The following is a 20,545-nucleotide window of genomic DNA, read 5'->3' on the forward strand; positions in this document are numbered from 1 at the left end:
TATGTCGTCACAACTCTAACGTGGTAACAACCCCATCTGTAAGGACTCTAGGAAATGTATCTAATAAAGCTTAGTTAACTTTTCAGGTTAACTTCCTCTAATGAAACCTGCTGATCAAGTGTCGTCCTCTCTAGTATCGTAAACCAAAAATCACAGACAGTTCTCTATGTGTGAATGTTAGTTTCTCTTTCTGTCTTCCTCTGACCTGGTAGCACAGTCAGGTAAGCGCTCCTGAAGCTGTAGCCCATCGTGTTGGCTCCCAGGCAGATGTACATGCCGGCATCCTCCTCCTTGGCTCTGGTTATCAGCAGCTTGTTGAGGTAGGATCCGTCAGGACGCGACCAAACCTCCCCTGTAGGCAGGACTACAAAGCGGTGGTCTCCAACCTTTGAAAAAAATTACACAAAATGTATCAACTAGTTCAGTCAAGTTGCCTCAGAGTGTTGTGTTTGCCTGTTGCACTGTGTGTGTTTGTACCTCGATGGTGGAGTTAAATTTATTCTCATCTCCAGGTTCGACTCTTTTGAGCCACTGAATAACCGGCTTGACGTCACTGCGGACTTTACACTGGAAAGATGTGGTTCCTCCGTAGTCCACGGTGGTGTTGACGGGGTGAGTGCCAGTCAGAATGGGTTTAGAGTTGGTACGCTCTGAAGGAAGACACCAACACATAAACAAAAGAGAAGTATGTTTAATATGAAATAATATTTCAGTTGACAAAGTGTGAACAGAAGAAATGGTTGCTGCATTTTGCAAACTTGTCAAATTCAGCTGTAATCTCATTACAATCAGAAAGAAAACAGAGTGAGGAGAGGGTATGGACTCTCTCTCTTCAATTTATTTGAACTGAAACTTAAAGAAAACTTTAAGAGCGCAGCAGCCCTGAGAGAATATAATGTGGTTTGCAGGCATTATTTGAACAGTACCTGCTGTATTCAGCACCACATCCTCTCCCCCTGCTGACGATACACAAACAGATCCCTTATCTGTAGCTCCTGCCTTTTCTCTCTCAGTTTATACAGCAGAATAAACACACCTGCCACAGACATTCAATAGTCCCTCTTTTAGTGTCTGTAAATACGATCTCATGAGAGCGTAACCCGAGAAAATTAAGTTGCAGGTGTATGTTTTTACTTTAGAAAAAGGGTTAAGACTCAAAGTACACACTGCAGTGCTGGCTTCCTTTCCTTTGTTGTTCCTAGTGCGTGTGTAGTGTTACGAACAGTCTGCACAGGTTGTTCTAATGTCTCAGGCTGCTCAAAGTTACAATTATTTAAACCTTGAACATGTTCATGTACGTCCCAAAGACATCTGGTACAAAATGATACAATACTAAATTAAACCCAGAGGACACGACACATGCAAACACTGCCAGAGCTCACGTGTAAAAAAAAAAAAAACTTCTGTGTGAAATCTTTGGGCATTCATTTTTCTTTTAGATGATCAGGTAATGCTCAGCAGGGATGCCAAATGGTGCAGGGGTAAAATGCATTTAATGTATACCAAAATTATTTTAATTCCATGTCTGATTACTAGGGCTGCCACTGGGAGACTTCAGCTCATTCAAAACTCTGCAGCTTGGCTATGAAACAGAACCAAGAGGAGAGAGCACATCAGATCAGTCTGAGCTGCTCTGCACTGACTTCCTGTTACATTTAGAATTGATTTTAAGCTCCTCCTCCTTGTATACAAAGCCTTACATGGGCTGGGACCGAGCTACATTGCTAAATTTGCCTCCAAGAACATCATCTGCTGCTGGTTTATTGGAGGTTCCCAGTAACAGCCGGAAGAAGATCGGGGATGCAGCCTTTGTCTGTTACGCCCCAAAGATATGGAGCATACTGCCTATAGATATCAGGGAAGCTAGCTCGCTAAATATTTTGAAAAGAAAGCTAAAAACGTCTCTGTTCACTTTAGCCTTTAACTAGCTCTGACTTCCTGATACAGGACTTTTTATGCTTTTACTTTCTAATTACGCATCACGCTGCTGCAACTCTTTTAAAATCTTACTTGATTTTATGATTCGTAGTTTTACAACTCTTTGATTTTATGAATCAGTTCTGTTTTATGTTCATTCTGTCTGTTTTCATGTGAAGCACTCAATGCTTATACTGCCATTTTTGTAAAGCGCTTTGTGTTGTATTCTTGTATGAAAGGTGCTCTATAAATAGAGTTTTTTATTATTATAATTATTATCAAAAATAATACAACACAGTCTCTGGCTTTTGTTTGATGTCTAGTGTCAAAAAATATTGTTGCATATTTCCAAACTGCCATTAATGTCGCTGTCACACTGAACGTCCTGCTCAGCGCCGCTCAAAGAAACTAATCATCATTTATTCATTATAAACAGCTTAATCTGATTTGACTGACATAAGTCCGGTACACCTGCACTCAGGTAACTCAACTTTTAGATATGTTTGTGGGAGCTTTACTGGTTTTCTGTCCTTTATTCTGGTTTTCTTTCTACCAGCTGCGAATGACTGACAGCCGAGTGAATCTCTACTGATAGAGAAAATGTCACATTTGACATAAACGAGCAGCCATTTGATTTACTTCCTCTATGTGGGTGTGTGTGTGTGTGTGTGTGTGTGTGTGTGTGTCAGGAAAGACTACAGCTGTACTTTAATGTACAACAGATGTGGTGAGTAAAGCAAGAAGAGCTGGTCTGAGCCTCTCAACAGAGCTATCATGTTCAGTAACATACAGTTCAGTGCGCACACACACACACACACACACGCACACACACACACAAATTCGACCCTACCAAAACAGCTTCACATTAAATCATCCAGTGTCAAAACAGCTTTCGCAGCTCTCCAACGCGACCTACTACATCAGAAAACACTCGCAAATCATCAGAACACACATTCTGCTCTCAGCAGTAAAACTACACCTTTTTTAGACTCAAACTGCAGCTGGTTCACTTTTCACACTGAAAAATCCCCTCGCTTGTGTGACTGGTGTTTGCTGACATGCCTGATGATCAATAAATGCCACTGAAGTGGAAGGAAGCTCTTAAAAGCTATTTTAAACTTCTATACTTGGTGCAACTCATTAGCCGGCACACTGGTGCATGTGGGCACTGTGGCTTTATGTTGCAAACGACCACATAAAAGACTTCCTTTAATTTAATTTATAGCATTGAAATCAAAATTTGAACATTGAAGTTGTGGTTGATACTCACCCTGTGGCTCAGATTCATGAATCCATAATCTCCTGTAATGACTACATTAAATGTTGAAAGAGAAACCAGCAGATAACTGAGCATCTTAACGTCTTTCTCTCCTAAAACAGGATGTAAATCTGAAAGCAAAGACCGATCACTGGCATCAGACTCTCCTTTAAAGAGCTGAAAAGTTAATTATGGTGTTGTTGATCATATGAACGTAGGCATTCTCTATAATCACTGTATTGTGAGTCAGAATGGAAACCTGTTTCAAACCCTGCTATTTACTCTGACAGGCCTCTCAGTCAAACAATAACACACACACTGTGTACACCATAATGTATGTTATTGTTTGGGTCAGACACATTCCTGCTGCTGTATCATATACCCACACCACAATTCCAAAAATGTGCTTTCTGATGTGTCACGACGTGAGATGACCACACGCAGACATATCCTTTACATACATTTAAATGTTTTACAGGCACGTTTTATGGCGGTTGCATCTCTTGAAAGTAGTGCTGGAACAATTAATTGATCAACAGACAGGTTTTCTTTTCTGCCGTCACTTCAGGTTTATTCATATGAAGCTCTGGCGAAAGTTCAGTCAGGAAGACAATACTTTTTCATGCTCCGGCTGTACTTTTCTTCCTCACCTTGCCATTCACTCTTTGCACGCATGCTCACACTCTAACCTTGGCTGACAGTGTTCGGGGATGTCAATAGACTCATCAGCTGTTCTACACTGATCTACAATCAACCAATAGCACAGCGACACACCTTCTCTGTCAGCCTATCATCTCACTGCTCCTCATCCTCTTTTTCTCCACCTCCCCATCACCACCTAGTCTTCTCAGATGCAGCCTCTATTCACCTCAGCAGTCATCGACCAAAGTCAGCAGCCACCACCACCACCAGTGTCGAGACTCCACGGGGGTATTGGATATTTATCCAATTGCCGCTCAGATGTCTCACGATCACAAATAATCCTCTGGTGTCCAAAAAACACACCTCTTCAAAACTGCCAAACTGTGTTCTCCTCCCTCTCTGCATTGTTTCCCTTCCTATGGATTATTTCACCCTTTCTTTTTGTTGCACATTCTTCCTAACATTATACTTCAACCAATCTTAACCAAAGACAAAAACTTTAATAACTAATTCATATCTCTAAATCATCCAGTTACTTAGTGACTCACGTATGACTTCCACTTTGTAGGTGGCGTTGATCTCTCCGGCTCTGTTGGACACGTGGCAGGTGTACTTCCCACTGTGCTCTGGTGTCAGGTTCTTCAGACTCAGAGTCCACTTCTTCTTCTTCCCTTCTCCTTCTCCTCCTGCCCCAGCGTCGTCGTCCACCAGCGGCCGACTGTCCTTCAGCCACATGATGTCGGGACGAGGGTTACCGCTCGCTGTACACTTCAGGCGTACTGAGCTGCCCACCGGGCGAGCAATGACGCGCTTCCTCATTTTTGATGGCTGAGTGAAGCGTGGACGCACTGTGAGAGGAGAGAAGATGGAAGGAGAAATAAAACTGTGATTAGAAAGAGATGTAGTTTTGGAAAATGTGTGCTGCTATTATCTGCCTGTAGAATATGGGAGCTTAATGTAAAGTTCCTTTAAACTCAAAACGTAAAGACACAGAAACTTTCCTTCCTCACTCACTCTCAGTCAGCAACAGATGGGAAAAAGTTAAGGAGAGAACAGAAGAAGTTATTAGTGGAGATAAATGGTTTATGGAGCAGTTTTATATTTACAAGCAGTGTTCTGCTCTTCAGACCAGAGGAAACCAGATTGGGAGAGATGGTGGAATTCTTCAGAGTGTCGTATATGAGACTTTTATGAGACGCTCAAAGCCACGTTATCTGAAGAGGCCACCGCACAGAGAAAAGCTTTCACAAATGTTTCAAGCCCTCTGAGCTACAGTGTCTGTTAGCTCACTATTTCTGCTATATAGAAACCTAAACCCTACTAGCATTTTGAAGACATGTTGCTTTCATAGATTTTATTTCTTAACATTTTACTGTTTTTTCCTTGGTATCTTATTCTCAAAATCCTGGAGCTAAGCTACAGCACTGTCCACCTTTATTCTTCTTCCTCTGTGGCAATGCAGTAGTAGCTTAGGCTGCTGAAGAAAAGACCAACTTTCCTTTTAACCCTTTGAAACCTGGAGTGACATCACTTTTCTTGTGCTGCTTTCAGATGCCTTTTGTAAGTATTTAAACCTTTGAAACCAATTGGTACAATTTCTTACAAAAAAAAAAAAAATTTAAAAATGCAATGAGCAACTTGGTAAGAAATGTCCCACAAACTGCAAAAAAATAAAAATAAAATAATAAATAATAGAGGAAAATTAAAAAAGCTAGGGAAAAACTATATTTATAATTCTTATTTTTATAACGTTCTAAAATTATGTTACAGAATTAAAATAATTTTTAAGCATCCTTTCCAGATCATTTTCTTTTGTGGTTGTTTTTAACTTCCTTTCTTTCTTTTTTTAATTTTTTTATTTATTTACTTATTTTCTTGTTTATTATTTTCTCTCTCTCTGTTTTTGTTTTAACTAATTTCTTGATTTTTGATGCTCATTATCTTCTTCAGGTGTTTTTAAAAGAGATCAAGCCAATTTGCTCAAGTTTCAAAGGGTTAAATGAAACTAACTCTCAAACAATGCTCCCATTACTCGCATGTTGACGTGTGTGTGAGCAACATATCCTCATACAACTCTTGATTAACGCAGGATTTGACTTTCGAGGCTCTGTTGTGTCTTCACACTGTTTGTGTTCTCTTTGTGTCACCCATTCAGAGCCAGGCCAACATTATTGTTACTTTGACTAGACACTGACAGAAAGAAGCAGGCAGGTGAGAATGGGAACAGTCAGGTAAGTGTAACACAGTGCCCCCTGGGTAATGCAGTTTATTCAGGGCCATTGTAATCGCCAAGAGAACCTGATGTGAAAAGGGAGGCCAAGAATACAGGCAGTTTGTGAGAAGTGCCGTGTGAAATCACCAGAGACTAAAATGTAAAAGCGCCAGCTGCGTATCAGTGAATACCAGCTCACTTCCATCACTGCTTCTGAAGGACAAAACAGGAAAATCCAAACTACTGTCTGTTAATTATATAAATACATTTCCTCCAGATGTCACGATGGAGCACATTCTCCAAGGGGCTCTCTGAAACTCTCTATAATCACACAGATATTGTCTGCACGTCTGTTTGGCTTCATGAACTGAGCCTGGTTGTTTCCTCGTTGCTTATTCTGAAGTTTTATTGGTTGAACCCTTGTTTATGTACGCAGACATTTGCAGCAACTAATGTGATTACAAATTCATTTTCTGCCCAACGAATATTCTGCACTGATGCGTAACCTTTGAGTGCACACCATGAAATCAATTTCTTTGAAGTTAATAATAATAATAATCTGCATCCACACACAAGCGCTCAGGCTCTGTGTGAAAAGACGACCTCGTTATACTGACGTGTTCCCACAGACTTTGTAAACAAGAAAAATGGAATTACTGTGGGAACAAATTGAATCATCTCAGTCCGCAGAGAATTTTTAGACGTGGTTGCTTGTTGAGATGGACATTTTTTACAGTGTAAGGAGCCTCAGACAGGCTGAGGTCATCGCCACAGGCGGTGCCAGGAATTCCATGTTGTGCTTTAACAACATATGGCAGCGTGCCTCTTGGTATATACAACCTAATTTGCTGTAATAAACCTAATTGTTTGTTTAAGAAAAATGTTTGAATCACTTCCTCTTCTCCCTGACACAAAGGACTTACTCACATGACGGGGAACCTACATGCACAAACACATGCATGTACACACAACAGACGTACACACCAGATTCCCTATTTTCCACTGATCCAGCACCTCTGGCCCCGGGGCTGTACATGTCTGCTGCTCTTAAAAAAGCCACATATTTTACCTCAAATCATGCTTCCATGAGACCTCGCTGTAAAACCAGCTGTGTGACATCACTGTAAATATCCGGTCATGGATGCGTATCTGTGCACAAGTCGTAAAAAGCCAGACAGTGACTTAGCATCACACTAAGCATCCATTCATTCATGCAAATCCTTTCTAACGAAACATAAAACGGCCAGTTAACCCCACACGCCTACTCAAACATCCACATCCCTCTGTACAGTTGCATGATGGGCCGCTCAAAGATATGACAGTCACACAACCAAACTGAAACCTGTTCATCTTTTCATACACACATATCCCTCCTTGAAAACCACGATAATCAGCGAGCAGTGAGAGCAGATCAAAGAGGAAACAAACTATCCAGTAGGGAGGGAGGAGAGGAAATCATTCACAGGAGCGCTTGATTTTACAGCCCTCATGTTCCAGCCACAGCAGATAGCCATCAGCCGGGGCGATAAATCAGCCTCAAACTACTGCAGTTGCGCCTCTTTCTTTGGACACAGTTATTATTCTAGCTCTGGGTAAACAAACAAGGGGGAGAGTTATGTGACGGCTTTGCGCGCTCAAATGTGGAGATTTCACTACGGCTACATTACTCAGCGGAATATAGTTCTCTGCTGACCGGCAGGAAGCTGGGCAGGATGACAGAACAAACATACTCCAAAGGCTTTTAAGTCTTGCCTCTGCCCCCCCCCCCCACCGGGTCTGAGAAAAGCTACTGGACTACAGCTGAACTGTGACCAGACTGAGTCAATAGATCTAACAAAGAGAGCAGAGGATAAATACAAGATCATGATTAACAGTTTAATGTTCTGGCAGTGTCCTACTTTGATGATTAAATAAATTCAACTGCACCGGCCGGAGCGGAAATTAATTAAAGGTGAGGAGGGGAGAGCCAAAGCAAAGTGCAGCTGAACTGGAGAGTGAGCGCAATACGGCAAAGTGCAACTGAAATAAACGGATTTATACTGTCTAAGCTGAACCAAATCAAACAGAAGTTGAGGAGAAAACAGATGGAATGAGACAGAGTGAAGTTCAAATTAGGGTTAGCACATACAGAGGACTGACAGATTACTGAAAACAGACGAATAAAACTGGAGTGACGGCAGAGAAATGGAGAACAAAGAGAAGGAGAGATGGAGTTAAAACAATAAAAAGGCAAAGGTAAGAGAGAGGGCACACGAGGAGGTGGAGAGAAAGAAAAACAGAGTGAGAGGGGAGCTGAGAGAGCGGCGAGGTGGAGAGGGGAGAAGGGGAGAAGGTGACAGCCAGGACGGGCGAAAGGGCAGGCTTGTTCTGGGTCTCAGGGGCCACTTCAACGCCACACTTCACAGTGTAAAAATACTGCTGACCCTCCGACTGACCGCCTTTGATCAGACAGTGTGTCAGAAACAGACAGAGGGAGAGTGTGTGTGAGTGTGAGAGGGAGCGCCTTCTGATTCCCAACTTGGATTCAGAGACTGAGGAGATTTTTGCTCACTGAGGTCATTTTGGCTTATTTTGGCAGGAGCAGTTTAGGTGATGATTTGGTTTCAGGTTCACATTAGAATGAGGATTAGATTCATCTCAATGCAGTTTAATTTTTTTCCTGAGAGATGTGAAAATTGACACCACTGTGATGTCTGTACATTAAGTTCGGCTAAGACTGGACTGGAAGCGGGTGTAAGAACGATCCTAGATCTCTCCAGAGCTAAAAAAATAAGCCTGACTGCACCTCTTAAGCTTAGTCTTTACCACATATATTGTTTGTTTAATCCATAGACAAACAGAGGAGTTAAAAAATGACAATTTGTAGTTTTATTAGGAGTTACAGCTATGTCTTGGTCGACAAGCGAGCCAAGAGGAGCAGTCATATTGTCACCATAAAATTCAGCACAGAGGTAGTGTGAGTAAAGAAATAGAGCACATAACTTCCCATAAAACCACAAAATGTTATTTCTTTATTTTTGTATGTGTATGGATTAAATAAACAAAATACTAGGGATGTCAAGAGAATCAATACTTTGGTAACAAGGCGATGCCAACATTCTAGAAATGCAGCTGTACTCTTTTTTTCTCCAGTAGCTTAGGTACCAGGGATGTGACTGTTCCAGACTCATAGGGGCAGCATTTATACCTACAAGTTTTCTATTCTGCAGACGAAGAAGGATGCCCATCAGCACTGAAGAACAACACCGCGTGAAAGATGGTGACAAGTACAGTTGCTGAGACAGCTCCGCTTCAACTTGTCAAAAAGAAAAGTATTGTTGCAATCTGCAGTGAGCTCTGCACATTTTTTGAGCTTCAGCGTTAGGTAAAACGCTGTGCTTGTCACCTGTAACTGTTTACCCAGCTGTCAAATTATAGTGGGAAAGGGGCAGGACAAATAGCCTACTACAAAAACCAGCCGTCACATCTTACATGTACAAGTGCTGAACAACATCCATCCATCCATTTTCAATCTCTTATCTGAAGCCAGGTCGCAGGGGCAGCAGGCCGAGCAAAGCACCCCAGATGTCCCTCTCCCCAGCAACGTTTTCCAGCTCCTCCTGGGGGATCCTGGGGCATTCCCAGCCCAGATGAGATATTTAATCCCTCCAGCGTGTTCTGGGTCTGCCCTGGAGCCTCCTACCAGCGAGACATGCCCAGAACACCTCTAACAGGAGGCGCCCAGGAGGCATCCTGATCAGATGCCCGAACCACCTCAACTGACCCCTTTGGATGCAAAGGAGCTGTGGCTCTACTTCAAGCTCCTTCTGGATGTCCGAGCTCCTTACCCTATCTTTAAGGCTGAGCCCAGACACCCTTCGAAGGAAACTCATTTCAGCCGCTTGTATCTGTCCTCATTCTGTCCATCATTACCCAGAGCTCATGACCATAGGTGAGGGTTAGAACGTAGATGGACCAGTAAATCAAAAGCTTTGCCTTCCAGCTAAGCTCTCTCTTCATCACGACGGTCCAGCAAAGCGCCCGCATCACTGCCAATGCTGCGCCAAACCGACAATCCATCTCACGTTCTAGTCTACCCTCAATTGTGAACAAGACCCCGAGATACTTAAATTCCCTCGCTTGGGTGAACAACAACAATGGACGAGATATGATAGTATACTGTGCTACATCTTACATATGTTCGCACAAAATCTCATGAACCCACACCCACTAGTACTCATCAGGAATTGTTAATTAATTGAAATTTAATGTCAGTGTTTTTATGAAGGAGTGTGCAGGATTCATTGTGTTGTTTTTGTTTTTTATTGTGGTATTGAACTGGGTGTTGAACACTGGAATTGCACTGGTATTGGTATCAATTTCTACATGTCTGGTATCTTGACATGCCTAGAAAATACAATTTGTGGACAATTTGGCCTGAGCCACGCTACCTTTTTACCCCTGCTTCCTGTTTTTTGCTGCTAACTGCCTGCCAGTTCACATGTGCAGCTGTTGAAGATTTATCATTAAATTTATCAATGAAATACGACCCAGGAAGTCCAGTCAGAGTAACCGATTCATGTGTTCAAAGGCTTATCAAACACCAAAACACAGCACAATGTCTTGTAACAATCTGTTGTCTCAGTGATCACAAGGTAAACAGCGGATACCGTGTTCATGTGAGATTATCTATGTGATTGGCTGTTTAGCTTTGATGCTGTGTTATGACGCTGCGTCGCCAGACTGGCCTCATTCAAATAAATATGGGGGCTGTGTTTTTCCACATAGGGCTGAGGTTGGTTTGAACGCAGCCAGAGCATTGAGTGTGAACGTTTGGCTGTGTGTGAGCAGACAGAGGCAAATACATACAGAGAAAGAATGTGTGTGAGAAAACAAAGCGAGGGTAAATGTTTGTTGACATTTAAGTGTGAGTATGCACGGACGTTTATGATGCAGAGATCCACAGGGAGAAGGGGAAGGAGAAAGAGTGGTGGATAAAAGGATAACAAAAAGCAAAGAAGGGTTGAGTTACATGCAGGGGGACCGGAGAGAGAGGGGGGGAGGAATGTGTCCCACCAAATCACACCTCACACAAATAGACTGCCCTCCACTCTGTCAGAGCCAATTATCTGAGCAAACAACCACCCTGATGTGTGTGTGCTTTGTGTATGTGTGTGTATGTGTGTGGGCCTCACCTCTGACAGTGTGCAAGGGTGTTTATTGCACAATCTGCTACTGTACTTTTTAAAATGCTACACACTCTCAGCTATCTAAAGTGTCACTTCTAGGATTCCCTCTCATCTTCAAATGTTTGAATGCCTGCAGTGACGCAATCAGAGGAGTTGTGAGCGGTTACCCAGTTTCCCAGCCAGATCCGGGGTGTGTTCAGAGTCACCATTGGTCGTCGCTGCTCCGCCTCTTGAACTGGAGTCATCTGGTGACGGAGAGAGAAAGACAAGACGCATCATTAGCTAATAATCGATCATGAATAATAAAGCAAATCCCAAGCATCAGACAAATAAATATTCACTTGTTCTTTCATCGCCGTGCTGAACTCTCTTGATGAAGCCATGATTCCTACACCCACATTTCGCTCCAGTTATAGAAAAATAAACATTTATCATGTGCACAAAGCTCAGCTGGGTCTCAAACAAAAAAAGTCACGAAGCTTCACAAGTGTTTGGGAATTAGGAGGGATTATTTAGGGAGGAGAGTTTTTTCTGTTTCCTATCAGCATCTGACAGTTGTTTTATAAGACGCAGCTGTTTCAGCATGGGGTCGTGATGTATGATGGTTTGTCCAACATAAATTCAAGATATCAATGATACATTGGTCTGCTCTCACAAATTGGATGCAGACTGTTACAAGTTCAGGGAGGTGGAATGCAGAAGCACCGCTGTTATCACTGCAACATCTGATAATATTTAGAGCACACAGGCTTTTTAGGTGAAAGCAGGCCGGTGACGCTGCTGAAGTGTGGCAGGTAAAATCTGGTCCAAAGGTGAGACGGAGGTGTTAAAACTCAGAGGAAAGGCGACACGTACAGAGACTTCTGGTGTTCAAAACCTTACTTTACATCCAGCAGTCTGCCCTCAACACTAATGTTTTGTCAGCTATTTTTTAAAATGTAATTTTAGTCCTTTGTCAACAGTTCTGGATAATTTTTTATTATATTTAGTCAAGTTTTAGTTGACTAAAAGCCTGGGCATTGATGTCTTATCTTGGTCAAAAAAAACAAATTTTAGTATACTAGACTTAGACTTCTTCAGTCTAGTCCAGACAAAATCAAAAATGTCATTTTAGTCAAACTTATTTCACATATGATTTTATGTTATCATTATCAGATGAAAAAGTTGAATGCAGCTTTGCAGAAAGTGTCTGGTCTAGTTGTCCGATGGTATCAGTGGAATGAATACATCCGATATGGGCCCAAAGTCCTGTTCTTGTCACTGTTTACTTTAACTTGAGTAACTAACTCAGAGTCTATTTTTAGCGGAGCAGAGCAGGGAGCTACTTTTAGGACGCTTCTGAAATGCCCTGTGGTGCGTTCTGGTGAAATCACAAGCATTGTCTAGAGTGGCTGCGGTCAGCTCTGGCGGCCGTGGTGTAGCCGAAACATGACACAGCTGCTCCCTGTGGAGTCCAGTAGTGACTGTGCTTATTGTGGGTGTGGTCTGGCGCAGCACAGGACATGAAACTAGTGCAAGTAGCTGAGGAAACAGAACTGCTGCATTATAAAAAGGTGCCCCATGTGCAGGGGCCGTGTCCTTGCCATGGCGGCCATGGGCTTGATTCTGGCTACGGCCCTTTTCTACATGTCGTCCCCTCTCTCTCTTCCTGTTTCATGCTGGACCTTTCCTATGGGGCCATTATGGTAGCAAAATAGCTGCAAATGTGTATTTAGAATCTGTGTGTGCGTAATCAGATATGTTAATGTGTAAAAAAATCTACAAATCTGTATTCAGATTTGCAAGTGTTTTGCGATCTTGTGTAAAAAAATCTACAAATCTGTATTCAGATTTGCAAGTGTTTTGCGATCTGTAAATCTGTACACAGATCTGCAAATGCGTACAGAGATCCGTAAATATGTGGGCAGATTTGTAAATACCTATGTCTCAGTCTCAGTTAACTCAGTCGGGCCTCTCAATTGGCCCTCTTTGTACACGCGATTTTTGCTACTCTTCTGCCGTGTGAGATCCGCAAATGCGTGAGAAGATTTGTGTCTGTAACTCAAAGTGTGCGTCACCCTGAGCACAGGCTGACAGGCTTAAGCTGCCGCAACCTTCAGTTTGTTTTGCCCTGAGCACAGGCTCACAGGCTCTACTTTGCCGCGCTGTTTTGTTGTATGGACAGGCTTCAGCCTTGGAGGCCTACGGATTCTCGTTTGCTCTCTGTAAGTACATGTTCAGGTTTTCTGCAGTAGTTGTCATGAGTAACTTAGTATTGCCAAGCTTTGTTAAAATAAAGTCATTTTATTATGAGTTATTTTAACAAAGTGCTACCATAATGGCCCCATACTTTCCTATCTAGTGGTAGCAAAAGCGCCCAAAAAATAAGCTTAAAAAACAAACAAAAACAAAACAAAACTGTGCTTAGTCTTGTCTTTTTTGTCAACAATATTCCAAGATGACACAGTCACAGTGTTAAATGATGTCAGTGACGTCTCCTCTTTATCTCATTCCTGAGGCCCTTTCTACATGTATACAGACATTTTTGTGAATGGATGTTTTCCTCTACGTTTTGGTCTCATGTTTATGCACAAACAGATTTTTTAAAACGCCTTAGAAGGTGCAGATTTTCAAAACTGTTGAGCTTTGGGGAAAGGATGATATCATCTCCTTAATTTGCACATGCCCATTTTTGCTTTATATAATAGGCGGGCGCCAGGCACAATGACAAAGGTGGACATTCTTACCAGTTTGTTTCCATTTCATCAGCACTGCTCAGTCTAATGACTAATAACTACTTCACACTTAACCTAAGTACTGCTGCAGCACTTCACGGACAAACAGCGGCATTCGCTGTACCCGTCTGATACACCTCAGCATCAGCAGCTTTGGATTAGGCCCGGTCAAATGGTAGCAGATGGGACAATTAGACAGTGGGATTGCTGTCAATGAGGAGAGAAAGGAAAGCTTTCAAGTGTCTACAGCATCACTTGTGTGTTTGAGTGAGCTCCTTTATCCTACTTATGAAGGGGAATCAACAGTGATGAGACCTCCAATTGGTGGACAACAAACAAAGGGGAAAATATCTACATAAAAAAAATTCTGTTTGTGTGCAGACAGGGCCTAAGTCATGGAAAAAACATTGATGATGAACATATTTAGTCTTATTTTATGTCAACAATATCACTGCTCAACACCCTGCCATGCATTTAAAACTGCTCAGCAATGGACCAGCTTCACATTTCTTTTTCTTTCTTCACATTTCTTCAAACCAGAAAACCGAATGACAAATAACATGATATGTCTGTCCTTTGATGTGACGGCGCCACAGACTTGCTGCTACTACAAATCACTGGTGATGAAAGATGTGAAATTAATGCTACAAGTCCACTAATATGCCTCTACCCTTAACCTTTCAAATGACTACTTCCTAACTTCTGCTGAGAGGCATGATCATAAATTTGTTCACTAAATATCTGAAATAAGCCGGGGAAAAAAATTCCCCAAGAGTACCTTTCAGGGAAAAAATGGCGTGCTACAAAGATCAAACTCTTCCTTGAATACCTTCATACTGTATGTGCCTGTATCATACCCCACAGTGTCATGTTGCTTCTACTCTCACGCTGGTGTATCAGTTTCCCTCGCTCAGTGTGTCTTCCCACATTGATTATCAAGTAGATACAAACATCTGTCCGGACCTTCACGCTAAGAACCGCTTCAAGATGGAACCAATGTATCCGAGGGGCCCTTTAACAGGGAGGAGGGGAGGGCTGATACGATGCAATATCAGGTCTGTCAAAATACATGAGGGGGGTGTGCGGTTAACTCAGCTTGAACCTGAAACTTCAACCAAAACCTGATGGTCGTTATGGAGAAGAAGAGAACTAAACAGCCTTGGACCACCTGCAGTAAATACGTGAGAGTGCCTGCATAATTGTAAATGGATATGTTTATCGTGCATGTTGGTTCATATACAGATCTGTGCGTAGGTTTGAGAAGACCACCTGAAAGCTCAGAGCGTTTAAAGCAGCGCCAAATGTCTTTAAAGCATCACTATTTGGATGATGGAGTGAAAGACGCATTTGAAATGCAAATACGAGGCATGACCTGCATCCTCGGGGCTGGTATTAATAGCATACAGGCAGGCTGCGTGGTGTGTTTGTGATATGAATTCCTGCATGGGTGTGTCAGTGCATGTGTGGGTGCGTGCGTTCTGGCGTTATTTAACTAAGTGGTAACTTGAGGTGGCGGTATTCCCGTTGCACCTCTCTCTTTCTTCCCTCCCTCCGACTCCCCCTTTATCCCTCCCCCCTGCCACATGCACGGCGTGTTCTGAGAAAGGGCAGCGTGTTTGAAGCCGAGCGGCACGGGGGTCTGATCTGAAGGGGGGAACATGGTTTAGCACTCTTAACAGCTACAGCAAACCCTCCTCCAGGCCTGGTGCGAGCCTGTAAACCTCGCTTGGCAGACCTCCTACAGACGCACTCACAGAGGGGGGCTGGACTGCTTCAACTGTCCATACAGTGCAGCCATACATCCACAGTATGAGAGCAGCTCCAACATTTAAAACACATACACGTATAGCAGCTGTATATTGTGATAGTGACGCACATCAGCAACAGGCAACACAAAATCTGTTTGACTATAAACACATGATGTTGCACAGACGACCAGCTGACTCCTCCATTATCACTTCACTCATGACTTGAAGAGGAAGCTTTCATCCAAAGATGTTCAGAGAGCAAACTGTATGTGTGGGGCGTCACTAACTAAAGTGTTATTAACACCACACTTGAACACAACTTAGTAACAGAAGTCTCCTGCTAAAAAAGCCGTTCCCTCACATTTATGTTCTTTTATAACCGTCTAGTCCTCCACTGAGTTAAACTGTAACAGTATCTTTCAGTGTGAAACCTGCAAATCACATTTCTGTCAGCGTGTTAGACATCCAAGCTTCAGAAACCGATTCTTCCAGCAGAGTGAGTTTTACACCTTTCTTCAGTTCTGTTATACGAGAGCAAAGTCGGGGAGGTTTGATTTAATGTTTCACTGTTTGGTTCAAGCTGAACACACGCAGAGTAGAAAACATATTCCCTCCCTGCTTCAGCTGTTTTCAATAAACAAAATGTTTTCTTCTGATCCCGTTCCACCTTCTAATGCTCGGCCAGATACTTTGGCTGGTGATTACAACAACTAATCCACACAGAGACACACTTAAATGGCCACATACACACACACACACACACACACACACACACACACACACACACACACACACACACACACACACACACACACACACACACANNCACACACACACACACACACACACACACACACACACACACACACACACACACACACACACACACAGACGTGCGTACTTGAAGGCAAGTTGTAAAAGCAAGCGTATGCACAGTGTCAGTAACTCTGATAAGCTTGAGGCAGCTATATACTCAAAGAGTCCCAAGCTGATCCTAAGAATCAGTCTCAGGCCAGTCCAGGTATACTTTAATAGAATCAGCTAAAGTAAAGCCAATCACTATTCCACGTTTGTCAACCTTAGCCAGCTAGTGTTGCAGCGAGATATTCTGGCTTCATTTTTGTACAGTGGAAGAAGTAGAGATGCATTGTCCATCATTATATACAGTCTATGATTTTAACATTTTGGTTATTAGAAGTATCACACCAAACTCAGGATCGGCAGATATCAGTATTTAATGATCGAGATCAGGGGTGAAAAAACCTTTATTGGGACATTCCCAATAAACGAATTTAAGAAAGGTGCATAAACTTCCAACCCCCTACTCAATCCCCTTTGCCTGGACCACACCCATCTTCAAACTCTACCCTCATTTTGATCTCACCTGCACACCTGTAAAGTTTCGTGACTGCATCTTGCACAATTGCAACGTTTTTTTTGTGATCCATTTTTTATTATTTGTATACCAGGATGGTGAGCCTCTCTGCAGTCATACAAGTGACAAAAGGCAAAGTATGATACCATATACCCCACCCCCACCCCCACACTCCACCCTCCATCTCCCCTGCTTCCCAGGAAACCCATAACCACTATAGTCATAAACCAACAACATTAAGACACAAATCGATTAGATAATTGAGCTTATTTCCTCTGTCATACATGATGACTTTATCACTCTGACAGACAGAAACATTAACACCTGGCAAAATACTCTCTGTATTCTGTGGAAGTTTCGGCTATAAATGGTGTCACCAAGACCACATTCTGCCATGATGACACACACAAACTCACAACAAACAATGGAACTGAACAGCTCTTGTGAAGACCACCAGCAACGCAACCAACACCCGAACTGTCCATCAAGCATTGTGAAGTTCATGTCCCAGATGTATCACTTTGAAATTATACTTGTGATAGATGTGAGAAGACATTTTTCCTTATGTGACCATGCAAGCATCGACTATAAAGACACTAAACTTCCCCTAAAGTCCACAGTTTGCACTTCTGCAACCTGGTGTCATTTAAGTATATTCACTCTATAAAGGTATAAAACATATCTGCCGGTCCAGGTCATGGTGATCCTTAGTGCTATATCCCAGGAACTTGGACTTGTTTGAGTTTCTTGAAGACATTTCACCTCTCATGCAAGAAGCCTCTTCAGTTCTCACTGACCGGTGCAGAGTTGCAGGCTTTAAACTCTGTGGCCATGAACCCTTTCAGAGTCGTTGAGGCTTTAAGAAGCCTCTTGGATGAGAGGTGAAACGTCTTCAGGAAACTCAAGCAAGTCTAGCTGCCTACAATGTACCACTTAGGCATATCTGCCATACTCCTTTTAGCACTTGTGAGTTTTGAGGGTGTTTTTTTAAGTCTCTTAGTTTCTCTTATTCCAACCTTCTTTTTTGTTTCTTTTCAATACCCCCTCTTTTCATCTGCAGGGGGGAAATGGTCCAACAGTGTGCTACATTTCACACTTTCACTGGCGAGGTACCCCTGTGTGAGTGTGTGTGTGTGTGTGTGTGTGTTTGTATAACCCCTTCTTGTATTTACATTAAGGTCTGTAGAGAAAAGGCAGCAATTGGACATGAGCAGGCTCAGAAATATGAGTCCCAACAGTCCAGTGTGAATGTGTGTATGAGTGTTTGTATGTGTGAGTGTGTCCAGGGGGCCAGTGTTTTCCTAAAGGGTCATGTCCTTCCAGGTTTTAATATAGAGTCACTGGATATGTGGACAGAAACTCTGTGTGTGCATGAGTGAAGGCTGGTTGTTTCAACATCGGGGCCAAAACCAGCCTGATGAGAGTTTGTGTTTCTGACAAACCAAGTAAACCGCTGTTAGTCCTCTAAAACTGACCACGCTCACAGTTTCAGGCTCTCCACAGGCACAGCTTGCCTCACACTTCATCCAGACTTGGTTATTCACTTCATAATTTAGACGGGAGCTACCACAAGTGAACCAGTTTTACATAACTCTGGAACAAGAGGCATTGTTCAGTTAAACCTGGGTCCTCGGAGGGTTTATTTTTGCTTCTGCAACAATAGCTCGCTTAAAATATGGCAGGGGATTGCAGTTTTGACCAAAGTTGAAGTTTAACCCAACTGTATGATTTGTAACTGATCAGAAACCAAAAATAACCTTCAAACTTCACATGGACTGCAATTTGGCTCTAATTTTAACTCGATACATAGGCTGCCTAGATGAGGCACGTTTCAAGAAAGTTATCTTTATCCTTTTTAGGAGGTTCAAAGTTCAATCTTGACCCAAGAAACATCAGTTTAGAAAACAATCTCACCACCAAGTCCATTTAGTAGCAAAGGCCTTCTATCATATCTGTGGCTTACGACCATAGTACATGATCTTTATCAGCAGAAAAAGTTTGCTCTTTTGTCACAGAATTGTAGATGTTATTCTTTTTTGCTGAACAATTCAAGAACTTATTTCTTTTCGCGCTTAGAGCAGGAATTGAAAGGTTATGGTCTTGCTCCTTCACCAATCTAAACCGCTGTATAATCAGTCAAGTACCATGTATCATATGAGACTAGAAGACCTAAGGAATCCTTTGGGTACCAACAATGTTACACTAGCTTGTCGGGTTTAAATGATGCTCCAAATTTAAGCTAAACTTTGGTGATGTCAAAATCTGGCATGTACATTTTCACAAGGGTCCCTTGATCTCTCACCTCAAAATGGGTGCTATGGGTACTCACAGGTCTCCCCTTTACAGACACGCCAACTGTTTTGGGCAAAAACCAAGCCATTTTCCTTATATTTTGCCAATTGTATTTCAGTATTTCTGCACACCGGGGTCCATAAACAGTGTTAGAATTGGGTCTGACTGGAAAGCTGAGACTCTTGTGGATTCAATAAACCAAATTTTACTCATGTGTGATGATGCCATTTCATTGTAGACTTGACACCACTGTATAAAATGACCTATAGTGACCTCTAAGATAATCACAGCCTCATGAAAGTTCACAACGACAAACAAGAGACCTTGTGCATTCAGATAGGCATACTGACAATAAGTTGTTTTTTTTAGCAGTTTCCTGAACAGAAGCGCTCCAATAAAATCACCTAAAAAAGTCGTTCTTACAGAAATCTCTCAATGTCAAAAGTTTTTCATACCGAATTCCATCACAAGCATGGATTTTTCAAGCTCTTGGTGTCCTAACATGGTATTTTGGAGGGATTTTTGACCAATTTTGTAAATTCTTGAGTGGTGAAAAATGGTTCAAATTAACACCAAATCTGAGAAACAAATGGTATCAACCCAGAATTACTGCAACAACTTATGAGACATAATTAAACATGGGATTGTCCACCATATACTTCCATCTCTATGTTCTAAACCCCTATACACTCTCAACGTTCAAAGCTTGAATAGAGGCCTAACCCAAACACAATGTTTATTTAAGATTATGACAAGAAGAAGTGCTGAACTGCATCTCAAATAAATCTTCAAGTTCCCAGATTATAGTTATAGTTATAGTTACCTCTTCTATTTGGCATAAACTGTTGACCTGTAACGTCACCTAAAGATCCCATCGCCCCTACTAAAGACATGATGGCGTGATGATGGAAAAATAGATCTAACAAGAAAAAGAAGTTTTTAATTGCAATAATTAGTTGTTTTATCGCTGCATGTATTTTCTTTTTCCCTCATTTTTGGATAAAAGGAATGCCTGTCTCTATTTAATCTTTCTCAAAACAATGGTTATTCGGCCTATTAGTGGGACATTAAAGGTTTTACAAAGCATCTGTTGCTGCGTAACTACTTCCCCCAAAACACTGTTTCATTGAGCCTGCAGGAAATGATGCACAAAATATTTTCTGTTATGATAGTGATAGCCACTTTGACTTGAACAAAAAAAATATGTTTGAAAAACTGA

General features: G+C 42.1%; 1 protein-coding gene across 1 annotated transcript in view; it reads right to left on the bottom strand.

Annotated features, from left to right (window-relative positions):
* Positions 1-20,545, bottom strand: part of fgfrl1a (fibroblast growth factor receptor like 1a) — a 100,646-nt gene that overhangs the window by 6,292 nt on the left and 73,809 nt on the right. Inside the window, exons 4-7 of the mRNA XM_050042065.1 lie at positions 11,365-11,442; positions 4,366-4,665; positions 478-650; positions 206-386 (exon numbers count right to left, since the gene is read on the bottom strand). Of these exons, the coding sequence (XP_049898022.1) occupies positions 206-386; positions 478-650; positions 4,366-4,665; positions 11,365-11,442 (732 nt within the window). The remainder of the gene's footprint in view (positions 1-205; positions 387-477; positions 651-4,365; positions 4,666-11,364; positions 11,443-20,545) is intronic.

The sequence above is a fragment of the Epinephelus moara genome, chromosome 4, assembly GCF_006386435.1.
Source record: "Epinephelus moara isolate mb chromosome 4, YSFRI_EMoa_1.0, whole genome shotgun sequence".
In the NCBI taxonomy this organism is placed as follows: domain Eukaryota; kingdom Metazoa; phylum Chordata; class Actinopteri; order Perciformes; family Serranidae; genus Epinephelus; species Epinephelus moara.